This window comes from Pelodiscus sinensis, chromosome 15, assembly GCF_049634645.1.
Source record: "Pelodiscus sinensis isolate JC-2024 chromosome 15, ASM4963464v1, whole genome shotgun sequence".
NCBI classification, from domain to species: domain Eukaryota; kingdom Metazoa; phylum Chordata; order Testudines; family Trionychidae; genus Pelodiscus; species Pelodiscus sinensis.
Window position 1 is genome coordinate 36,848,196 of NC_134725.1, and position 12,818 is coordinate 36,861,013.

General features: G+C 49.1%; 1 protein-coding gene across 2 annotated transcripts in view; it reads right to left on the reverse strand.

Annotated features, from left to right (window-relative positions):
- SSH1 (slingshot protein phosphatase 1) overlaps positions 1-12,818 on the reverse strand; it is a 77,981-nt gene that overhangs the window by 60,166 nt on the left and 4,997 nt on the right. For both annotated transcript variants that reach the window (XM_075898779.1, XM_075898780.1), the window contains exon 2: positions 1,682-1,722. In XM_075898779.1, the coding sequence (XP_075754894.1) occupies positions 1,682-1,722 (41 nt within the window). The remainder of the gene's footprint in view (positions 1-1,681; positions 1,723-12,818) is intronic.

Below are 12,818 nucleotides of genomic sequence, written 5' to 3' on the forward strand. Positions count from 1 at the left end.
CTGTCCAGGGCGGGGGGCTGAGCTCCCGGATCCAGCGAGAGCAGGAACTGAGCCAGGCTGCCTGCCCACCTAGCTCCTAATACACTTTAAATGCAGAGCTGCAGTGATCCTGTACACGGTGCAAGACAGGACTGATCCAGGTTGCTGGTCAGCCTCCTAAAAAATGTATTGGCAAGGCCAGGGGCAGAGGGGGGAGGAGGAAGGAGGGAGAGGGAAATGCGTGTAGTCTATAGCATTAACCTTTAAGCTTCCGCTTATGGGTTAAGTGACAACACAATTATATCCGTAGTTGAGATACTGCAGAGTTTATAAAACTTACCCTTCAGACAGTTACATTTGGAGATTGTGGGGTAACAGCTTCTGCTACACATGAAATTTCTCTCCAATTTCCTTTGAATTACCTACCTCAGTCCTCTCTACTTTTACTTCTTTTGCTCTTCTTCATGAAATGAATTCAATCCTTAACCATTAAACATTAAAAAACTAACAGAGAATAGCTCCATTTCCACCACACCCATAGAGCACAACCCCCTACCCAAAAAAAGTGTCAGGACACTGGAGATAATGCACATTCAGATCCTTAATAAGCACTGTGGATTAATTTTATAAACAATTTCCCACATTTTTCCAGACAAGAAAATCAAACCTCATTTTAATTTTTGAAGCTCTTAAGTGACTAGATCAAAAATAAAATAACAGAATGAGAGAGCTCAGTGACCAGGCTTCAATTCATAAGAGGCGGGCAAAAGGGCCTCTATGGGGTGGATCCGGCCTGCCAAGCAGGCTGGTGGTCCTACCATTCCCCCATCCCCAGGCCAATCAGGGCCTAGGGACAGGGGAGCACATGGCACTTAAGAGTCAGCCCTGGCGGCTGACTCTAAGCACCATGACTGGAGGGCAAGGAGCAAGAGACTTTGCTCTTCCCAGGTCAATCAGGGTCTGGGAGTGGGGGAGAACATGCAAAGTCTCCTCCCACCCTTCAAGGGGCCAACTGCCAATGGCTACTCAAAGTCTCCTCCCACTACCAGGGGAATGGGCGCCTAGAGGGAACCGCCAGCTATTCAGAACAACTGGCAGTTCTCTCTGGGGAGGGGCGGGGCAAAGACTTCATGCCCTACCCCACACACAGATCAATTAGACCGGTGGTCCCCAACGTTTTGGGGCCGGCACCGGCATGTGCCATGACCTCGGGGCAGAGGCCGCTCATGCATCTAGCACCCGGGGCTGGCACCAGCATGTGCCACGACCCCTGGGCATGGGCCACCCATGCGCCATGCACCCGGGCCCAGCACCACGCATGTGCCATGCGCCCGGGGGCGGGGCCAGCTCATATTGTTCGGCTGGCGCACATAAATGGCCCGGCGAGCGGCAGGACGCCTGCGGGCACCGTGTTGGGAACCACTGAATTAGGGTCTGTGGGCAGGGAAGCATGGAAGTGTCTTAACACCGCCCCTCCCACCTGAGGCCCTGTCCCTTCTGAGGCAGCTTGAGGCCACTTCAAAAATTTCTGAAGTGGCAACCAGTCAAAAATTATTGCCCACCTCTGCTCTTGGATCTGCAGGACAAGAATCTGCGTGCCTGTAGCTCACTGTGGGATTAGGGTCCAGAGAACTACGGGGCAGATGTTCAACAGTGCTGGAAACAATGTTTAGGATAGCATAAATTAAAAAGTTTTGCTCACCTCAGGTTTAATTTGCGATCTTCATCACTGCCAACCTCAAGCTAAGGAGGGAAAGAAGGATAGAGAATGTGTTATGCCATAGCTGTTTCCACTTTATAGTATAAAATTCCTCACACTATGAAAAACAATTATTATTTTCAATGTCCACAGAAAAACTGTACAGTACAGCCATATAAAATATCACCATACACAATTTCATCTGGTGCAAGATGTCAAAGGGGCTCCCAGAGAGTTTAAAACCATTAAGCACAATTTCTGCAGGCCAGTCCTGGAAGGTAGATCAACTTTTAGGATACATCACAAGGGAGGGGCACACATCACTCACCAATGAAGTCAAGAGGGGCTGAATGTATACTCTAAAGCTGGGCTGGGCAAAATACAATCTATGGGCCAGATCCAGTCTGCCAAGCCACTGGATCCAGCCCACGAAAGGCTCACCTGGCTCCCTACCTGCCCCACCCCCCAACTGGCACTCAGAAAAGTTGGCTGCAGGGCCATGTGTGCATTTCTGAATGCTGAGATCCTGGGGTAGGGGAGAGAGGATTCTCATACTGCCCCTGCCACCAGTAGCTCCCATTGGCCAATTTCCTGTATGCAGGACAGGCAGCATATGAAGTGCCCACCCCAGCTCAATTCAGAGAAGCAGACATGGACCCTGCAGGTAAAGAGGCATGGAAAGCAGGGACCCTCGCTAAGGAACCTGCTGGGCTGCTACCTGGGGGTTTCCCTGGTAAGGTCTTCCAACCAGTCTGCCTCTGGTACCCAAGCCCTACCCTCCCTGCATCCTACCCTATGCAACCCAAACCTTTTGCACTCTGCTCCAGCCACTAGACACCTTCCCAGACCCTACATCCACTTCTACACCCCATCTCAGGTCACAACTCCCTCCCAGACATTTCACCCAAAGCTGCTATCCCTGGCCACAACCCAAATCTCTGCACCTCCTTCTACATTCCTGCCCCGGGTCACAATCCCCTCCTTCACCCAAACTCCCAGATCCCACACCCCAATCATTTATCCCAAGCTCCCCTCTGCACTAGGGATGTCAACATGTACTCCATGACATGATTAACCAATATGCCTTGGCTTATCTCTTAATAAACTATCCAGTACACGCACTCCCCTCTCCCTTGCTTCCTCTGTATCAGAGGCAGCAAGGAGGGTGGGGAGAAGAAGCCAGTGCCTGTGAGGAGCTGGCTTTAACCAGGCTCCTCACAAACACCAGATTTGCCTGCCCCCCTCCCTGGTGTTGCTGTCTCTGATGAAGCCAGCAGCACAAAGGGTGAGGGGGGCAGGCTGGAGCCAATACATATGGGGAGCAGCTCTGCAGACCCACCTGTCCCCACCCGCACTTGCTGCCTCTAGGGGCAGCAAGGGAGGGCAGGAAGGAGCTGGTGCTGGGGCGGAGCCAGCTTACAAACCAGTTTCCCATAGCACCAGCTCCTCAGTGCTGCCTCCCCACTCCCTGCACTGCTGCCGCAAAGCCGTCTCTGTTCATCATAGTCTGAACTTGTCACAGACAGAGACTGGTCTGCAGCAGCAGCTCCTGTCCACAAGGAATCCACTCCAGAGACTGCGGGGAGCTCAGACCTCCCACGGACAAAGGCTACTGCCAGACCAACTTCTCTCCGTAGCAGGCCCAGGCTCGCCATGGAGAGAGGCTGCTTTTGTGAGGCAGAGCAGCTCGGACCCCTCACAGATAGGGGCTGCTGCCACCCTGCACTGTGCAGGGAGGCAAGTAGCTGGTTTTCATGGGGAGCTGATTTTGAAACTGGCTCCCCTCACAGACCAGCTCCTGCCTGCCACCCACCCCGTACTGCTGCCTCTGACAGAGAGGCAGCAGCACAGGGTTGTAGTGGAATTTGCCCCTTGCCCGAAAAAGATAAGGAACTAGCCTAACAGCAGTTAGGGGCCCACTAGCCTGTGAGCAAGAATGAAGCTGTATTTCACATTTTCTAACTTGTGACAGGCACAAGCAGGCAGAAATCAGCAACATAGCTATGAGAAAGTAAAAACCGCACATAGGCATAAGATAAGAGTACCCCTCCCCAACTACTAGAATGTCAATCGTGAACGTTAGAAATAATGTATTGCTGTGCTTTAACCAATGAAATGTAAAAGCCAATCAAACTGTTATTCATGTATCCGATAAAAGGCTATGGACAGAGCGGCACGGGGTCGCTCCTCGCTATTTTTTTGCTGTAAAGCTCGAGGGGACGGCCATCAGCGCTGATTAATAAAAGTCTGGTAAATCCTCCTTCGGGCATCCGTGTCATTCTGTTACACCGGTTTGAGTCCGGTACGGTTACATTTTTGGTGCCGTGACTCGGATGTCTTGCCGGTAGACTTGCCTCCCCTCGGTGTGCTCACGTGGGCCCTGGGTCGCCCGCCGGCGCCCACTTGGTCTCAGGCGCCACTCCGAAGGTTGAACGGAGGAGACTCCTGGGCGAACCCGGGTGACTCCACGGTCCTGACAGGACACCATTATAAGGGGGCTACGAACGAGGTTCAGACCACCGCCGGCAGGAACAACTCGGATGCCAGGAAAGTGAGTATCAAAGGGTCCCGAGACAATAGGAGTCCGGAATTCGCCCAACCAGACGGGAGACCTGGAATTCAGAGGGCACTGAATTGTTACCAGAGACATCTCCCCGCGGGTGGATCTGTGGGTTGGTGTATGAATGTTGTGTGAATCTGTGAGTTGAGTGATCGGGGGACTGTCAGACAGAAACCCAATCTGAATGTGGCACCAGTTTGAGGCCGGTCAGGACTTCCTAGTAGCGTGTTTCTTGTAACCCGGCGACGGGACAAGCCGCGAACGGAGGGTGTGAATTTAGTGTCTGTCCCCCATTGTGAACCGTTGGACCCCCTACCAACGGTCTGTATACCCTACCCTACTTGTGTCTGTCGGTGTGTGTGTGTGACGTCTTGGTCGCGGAGTAATGGGGGGAGGAGGTTCCAAATCTTGTACACCTCTACAATGCATGATTAAGAATTTTAAAACCGGCTTTTCCCGAGACTATGGAGACCCCAGACCAAAACCTGAAGTTTTGACACGTTTGTGCACTATAGACTGGCCGTCCCAGAGCCCCACCTGGCCGTCCCAGAGCCCCACCTGGCCGTCAGAGGGTTCGTTTGAGATTACAGAAATAAGGAAAGTCCACAAGACAGTCACAGACAGTCACCCAGATCAGTATGTCTATGTAGACCAGTGGTTGTTGAATGTAGTAGAGGGTCCAGGGTGGATTAAGCAATGCAGGAAGTCAAAGAATGGAGCAGTCCCCGTCATGGCAGTGAGAATCAAGAAGAAAGAGGTACTAAAATCAGGAAAAAGGGATACCCCTGAGAAAGAGAAGATGGAAAAGGAAAGCTTTGACCCTCTCCCCCAACCTGAAGAGGAAAATGACCTGCCTCCTCCCTACAATCCCGGCTATCCTAGAACGTCTCGGCGTCCGTCATCCGGCACCAGCCGCTCTAGTCCATCTGATTCCGCGTCTCCTAGAGATGAGACGCATAAGGTTGGAGGGGCAACGGTCAAAGACAAAATAGAAGAAATGAATCAGACATTATTAAACCTGACCGAGCTACTTTCCCCCAAACCAAATTTCCTCGGAGAAAAAAGATATGATCTAAGGCACCGAGAGACAATGGCCGTCCCGGAGTTTCCCCTCCGTGTGACCCGTTACGAGGCAGAGGACGGAGACCAAAGAGTCATCCGTACGCAGATCACGCAGGTCCCTTTCTCCACCACTGACCTTATAAATTGGAAAAAGACTACGAAACCTTTATCTGAGAGTCCTGGCGAAATGGCCACCCTCATAGAGTCAATCATCACCACCCACATGCCAACGTGGCAAGACGTCCAGACTTTATTGACAACCCTCTTTACGGGAGAAGAAAGGAGTAGGGTCCACCAAGCCATGAGAGATATTGTAAATCAAGAAAACCCAACATTAAATGAGCAAAATAAACTGGCCTTACTGCCCATTATGGACCCAGACTGGGACCCCCACACGCAGCATGGCCAAGCAAGCTGAGGAGCTTATTGTAACTTGTTTGTAAAGGCGGTCCGAAAGGCAGGAAGAAAGAATACCAATTTAACAAAAATTTCAGAAGTGGTACAAGGCCCTAATGAAACTCCAGGCGCCTTTATGGAAAGACTAAAAGAGGCTTACCGAGTATGGTCAAATATAAACCCGGATGATCCCACCAATAGGCGGCAAGTCAACACCACATTTATTGCCCAGTCAGCCAAAGACATTAGAAAGAAACTTCAAAAACGAGAGGAAGCCCCTGATATGAGTGAAGAGATGTTGTTGGGCCTAGCTCGAACTGTGTTCATGAACTGGGACACTGAAGAAGAAAAAACAGAAAAGACAGCCAAAATTATGGCAGCAGCCATCAGGGGGGAGGAGCCCACTAGACGCGGCCGCGGTGGCCGAGGCAGAGGAAGGCGAGGAAGATTCCAGGGAAAAGATGAGACAAGGCTACCACTAGATCGCAATCAATGTGCGCTCTGTCGGGGGTTTGGTCATTGGAAACGGGAGTGCCCCCAGGGACAAAATCAGGCGGCGAAAGAACTTAGCGTCACTGACCAATGACGGGGACCGGGCTCAAAAACTCTCTGGATTCCCCCAGAGCCCATGGTAAAAATGAAAGTGGGGGAATCAACTATTGACTTAATGATTGACAGTGGAGCATCAGTATCAGCAATCACAAAACCAATGGGACGTCCACTGACCACTACCCTCCCTGTCCAAGGGGCTACAGGGAAGGTTGAAAGACACTGTTTGTTCCAACTTGATGATTGCAAGTTTCAAGGACACACCTTTACTCACACGTTTGTGTATTTGCCAGACAGCCCAGCCCCCCTTTTAGGCAGAGACCTCCTGTGTAAGTTGCAAGCTACACTCACTTTTTCAGAAAACGGACAGTGTCAGTTGACGGTGCCAAGGTTTCATGCCCTGCAATGGCTAGAGCATTTCCAGAGGCCTGACCGGCAGCCTACAATAATCTGTGCAGTTACGGTGCCAAGCGAGGAATGGAGTGACCTTCCAAGGGATTTGTGGGCAGAAAATGGAGGATACGGACTAGCAAAACGGCAGACCCCAGTACATATTTTTCTGCGTCCCGGGGCGGAGCCAATTAACATTAAGCAATATCCAATTCCGAAAAACAAACGGGAAGGTATTAAACCCATACTGAAAGGATTCCAACAGGCTGGAATCTTAGAAGAAATCAGATCTCCCTGGAACACTCCATTGTTCCCGGTAGAAAAGGAGGAGCCAGGGAAGTACCACCCAGTCCATGATTTACGAGCAGTAAACCAACGAGTAGCGCCTATGACCCCTTTAGTAGAAGACCCGTACACCATGTTAACTCGAGTCCCAGGAACGGCTATGTGGTACAGCCTAATTGATCTAAAAGATGCATTCTTTGCCATCCCATTGGCAAAGACCTCCACCTCGTTATTTGCATTTACTTGGACGGACCCCGACTCAGGAAAGACTACCCAACTCGCCTGGCAAAGGCTACCTCAGGGTTTCATCCACAGTCCCACCATATTTTCTGAGGCTCTGGCCAAGGATTTGGAAGATCTGCATGCCCCTGAGGGGGGACAGTTACTCCAGTATGTAGATGACATCCTCCTGTGCGCCAGAACACAAGCAGACTGCACGGCCTTCACGCGGACAACTCTCCAACAACTAGCTCAATGTGGGTATAAGGTATCAAGGGCAAAGGCACAACTGGTCAAGCGGGAAGTTACTTACCTAGGATTTGTCATCGCAGACGGGTGTAGAAGACTATCCGGTGACAGAGTAGCAGCCATTTGCCAGTTAGCTCCTCCAACGACAGAAAAAGGATTGAGGACCTATTTAGGCATGACAGGCTACTGCAGACTGTGGATACCAGGCTACTCCAGCATCGCACAACCGCTATATGAGGCAGTTAAAGATATTAAGGAAGGGCAGGTGCAGTGGACGGAAGAAAGGAAGGCTGCATTTTTTGAGCTGCAAAATATGTTAACCAAAGGACCAGCCCTAGGTCTCCCAGATATGGCCAAGCCATTCCAACTCTATGTGATAGAACATGCAGGTCAAGCGAAAGGAGTTCTAACCCAGAAAGTGGGACCGTACTCACGCCCCTGCGGATATCTCTCCAAAAGACTGGATGCTGTTGCTAGAGGACTTCCAAGCTGTCTAAGATGCTTAGTGGCAGCTGCCACACTCCTGCAAGATGCAAAGAAACTCACGTATGGAGCCAGGACTACCATCTATACCACACATGGAATCAAGACCCTCCTGAGAGATACCAGCCTTAAATGGATGATCAGTGCAAAACTCACAAAATACCAGCTTCTGCTGTTAGAAGATCCAGATGTGGACCTGGAGGCAGTGGTCGGATTAAACCCAGCTACTCTGCTGCCGGAGCCCCACATGGACCCTCGCCCAGTATGCCATGACTGTACCACCTTGCTGCAGTATACATGGGCTGCCAGGCCCGATCTCAAAGAAGTTCCTTTGAAAAATGCAGACTATGAATGGTTTACTGACGGCAGTTCCTTTGTGGAAGAAGGGGAACGAAAATCAGGGTATGCAATTGTCAATCAGCATGATACGGTAGAGGCCCAACCACTGCCCTGCGGAACATCAGCTCAGTTAGCTGAAATAATAGCCATTACCCGAGCATGTGAATTGGCAGAAGGAAAAAGACTGAGCCTTTGGACTGATTCTAAATACGGGTACCTCACCGTACATTCACATGCAGGGTTGTATAAAGAAAAAGGAATGATAGACTCTCGAGGAAAACCTATTAAATATCAAGGAGAAATACAGGCCTTACTGAAATCTGTCTTAAAGCCAAAGGAATTGGCGGTAATGCACTGCAAAGGACACCAGAAAGGATCAGCCTTTGAAGCCGAGGGAAACTGAAAAGCAGATGTCGCCGCAAAACAAGCGGCCCGTGCCCCTATCATAAACTGCTCACTGACGGTAGACCCTACTAATATGAAAATCTCCCCACAAGCCTACAGTCTAGAAGACCCCAATATGGCTACATCTATTGGGGCACAAGAAAATCAAGAGGGGATATGGACACTGCCTGATGGCCGAAGTGTAGTGCCAACCCATGAACTCTTACCCATGGTGCAAGCTCTACATGAAGGAACCCATATGGGAGCCGAGGCCATGTACCAGACTTTTAGGAAGGTTGTCTATGCCCCATATCTGGCTAATGCAACCAGAACAGTAGCCAGGCGGTGCATCCAATGTGCGAAGGTCAATCCCAGGACAGGAAGGATCGGGGCACCAGGACAGGTTGCAATAGGAGCGGGACCCATGGACATCCTGCAAATAGACTATACAGACATGACTAGGTGTGGACCCTATAGATATCTCTTAGTAGTGATTTGTACCCACACAGGGTGGATTGAAGCTTTTCCTACTAAATCAGAAGGATCTAATGGGGTTGTTAAATACCTCCTTAATCATCACCTCCCCACACATGGGCTACCCATACAAATAAACTCAGACAATGGGGGGGCATTTGTTAACCAAGCAGTCCACAAGGTAGCACAAGGGCCAGGCATACAGTGGAAATTACACGCTGCATAGAGGCCACAGTCTTCGGGAAAAGTGGAGAGGGCCAACAGGACCCTCAAGGCCACTCTAATCAAAATTATGGATGAGGCACAGCTAAATTGGGTTACGGCTCTGCCATATGCATTGTACAAGATCAGGAACACCCCCAAAGGTACCACTGGTTTGACCCCATTTGAACTAATGTATGGAAGGCCCTCCCCTATAACGCGAGAACTGTTAAGAGAACCGTCAGGTCAACCCCCCAGCATAGAGGTATGGGCAAAGCTCGACCGACTCAGGAGGCAGTTGCAACAGACTGTGCCCTTTGTGGTAATGGAACCAGTGCATGAGTTTGAGCCTGGAGACTGGGTATGGGTTAAACGGTGGAAACCTGACCCTCTAACAGTGAAATGGGAAGGGCCTAGACAAGTTCTTTTGGTCACACCTACCGCTCTAAAATGTCATGGTATCAAAGCTTGGGTCCACTACAGCAGGGTCAAAGCAGGGACCGCCCCTGAGACCTGGAAAGCTAGAGCAGTAGGACCTTTGAAACTCAAGATCAGCAAAAGCCCTGCCGCACCTAACCAGGACTAGGTGCCCAGCGCATGGCTCAAGATTAGTCAAAACTACCCCCTGTTGCACCCCACCGGGAGTGGGTGCTCAACGCACGGGAGAAGATTTCAAGACATCAAGCCCCTATCGAGGTCTACCTGAAATAGCCTCTCCCCGTACGGGCCACCTAACACCACATGGACCAGGAAGATTGGATAATTGACAACAATGCAGTAAATGCCTATATAAACTTTATAATTGCCCCCACTGCACAAAGGCGGTGGACTCTGGTGATTTAAGGCATCCAAAATTGTGGTCATTACTCCTACAAAATTAAGCAGTGTATAGTAGGAGAAATTCCCCAATTCCTTTTTCTACTAAAGTTATTGCAAACTCGTAGGCGGAATAAGAAGCACAAATCGCGGTACTTAATTAGGATCGTTAATAACCAATACCAGACTTATCATGTCTCAACAGAGGATGAAGAAATTAATTACGACCCAGATCTCTCAAAGGACACTGAGTTCTGCAGTGCCATGGCCTCGCAAAACAATTCACAACCTAACAATGTCCCCTGCGAGAGATGTTCAAACTTACACGACGGGTCCAGTGAGGAGAGTGACCTATATGTTTCCTCTGATGATGACAATGATACCCCTGATATTTCTGCCCCTTAAAGTTGTGAGCACCCAACCCATAGATTCCCCTAGCTGTACCCCTTGTATCCAAACCACCAGACATGGCACTCGAGTGCAGCAAACTTTGTTTTATACAAAACCCTATAAATGTACAAAAAAAATTACACAATGTACCTATAACTCAACCCAATATTCTATCTGTGATGGCAAAACCTGTTTTGACCCTCAGCCACCGGCCACCAGAACAATTGTCAAACTAAAGGTCGGAGGGTCATCAGGAAATGTTTTAGCAATTACTCCAGTGCCAGCAACGGGGCCAATATCTCTCTTATTTGACGCATGTTCGGCTATGCACACATCTATAATCCCATGCAGTACCTTAAGCTGGGAACGATACTACATGCATTCCCCTAAATACATGGGATACCAAGGGTTCAATAGAGACTGTAATAGTGTAGCCAATTTCTTCCTAAGTTACTGGTCGTGCGTCGCCTGGGGAACCTGGAAACAGCCCGGTCAAACAGCCGATCTTCGACCCGGGGTCACACAATTAAATTGCCAAACAAAAACCTGTACTCCACTCAATTTTACTATCAAAGACCCCCGCAATTGGCCATACTTTAACCGACAGTTCGGCCTTCGAATAGACAGTCCAGGAGTAGACCCCGGAACCCTGTTATGGATCGAAAAAGTAGAAGAAACAATTATAGGTATGCAGCATAAACATTTCGCTGAATTTTGGGAGGAAGTAAACAAGAGTCCATGGGATGACATCCCTAAAAGTACGAAGAATTTATTTATAGAATTAGCAGAACAGGTGGCGGTATCATTAAATATAAGCAATTGTTTTGTCTGTGGAGGCACTAACATAGGAGATCAATGGCCATGGGTTGCAGAGGAATGGGATAGCACATACAATATCAGTTATGACCAAATGCAGTATCCACCCCATACAGATGCCGTATGGTGGACATTACACACTAACCTAGTAGGAAACAATTGTATTCAAGTACCTCAGGTGCCCAACCACACCCATCATATTGGAGACGCAAACTGCTTAGCTATCCGCATTCACAATGGCAGCACAATTTCCAACTGGAGTGCAAACAATACCACTTTTCCTAACAACCCATGGGCCATGCTGCCGCCTCAAATGCAGGCATTCTGGGACAACGGTACTTATCCACCACAAGGCCGAGCTCCCAATGGATTATACTGGATATGTGGTACCATAGCATATTCTCAACTACCACCTCATTGGTGGGGAACATGTTACCTCGGGACCATTCATCCTGCATTCTTCCTCATGCCCCTAGAGATTGGCCAACAACTCGGCCAACGCGTATACACTAGAGAAAAATGGAAAATAAAAATAGGAACTTGGAAAGACAATGAATGGCCCCCCGAGCGTATAATCCAATACTACGATCCAGCATCCTGGGCACAGGATGGCAGTTATGGATACCGCACCCCTATTTATATGCTTATCGAATTATCCGCTTACAAGCAGTTGTTGAACTCATAACCAATGAAACTGCTCAAGCTTTAAATTTATTGGCAAAACAACAAACTACGTTTAAAAACGCAATTTACCAGAACCGCTTAGGTCTGGACTATCTGTTAAGCCAATGAAGGAGGGCTATGTAAAAAATTCAACTTATCTAATTGCTGCCTTGAAATTGGAGATACACAAAATGCAATAGCGGAAATCACACAAAAAATGCAAGACTTAGCCCACGTGCCAGTCCAAACATGGACAGGCCTTGACACCTCCAGGCTTACCTCTTGGCTACCAAGTATGGGGTGGGTCAAGGCCATACTCGGATGGCTAGGGTTTATAGGAATTTTAGTCTGCATATTGCCCTGTCTTATTCCTTTGTTCATTGCATGCGTATGGCGAATGGTGTCCCAAATTGTATCCCAACAAACAAGTCCTCACATAATGGCACTCTATACCAGATGAAGAAGAGCCTGACAACTAAGGCTCTTGAGGGGGGAATGTAGTGGAATTTGCCCCTTGCCCGAAAAAGATAAGGAACTAGCCTAACAGCAGTTAGGGGCCCACTAGCCTGTGAGCAAGAATAAAGCTGTATTTCACATTTTCTAACTTGTGACAGGCACAAACAGGCAGAAATCAGTAACATAGCTATGAGAAAGTAAAAACCGCACATAGGCATAAGATAAGAGTACCCCTCCCCAACTACTGGAATGTCAATCGCGAACGTTAGAAATAATGTATTGCTGTGCTTTAACCAATGAAATGTAAAAGCCAATCAAACTGTTATTCATGTATCCGATAAAAGGCTATGGACAGAGCGGCACGGGGTCGCTCCTCGCTATTTTTTTTGCTGTAAAGCTCGAGGGGAT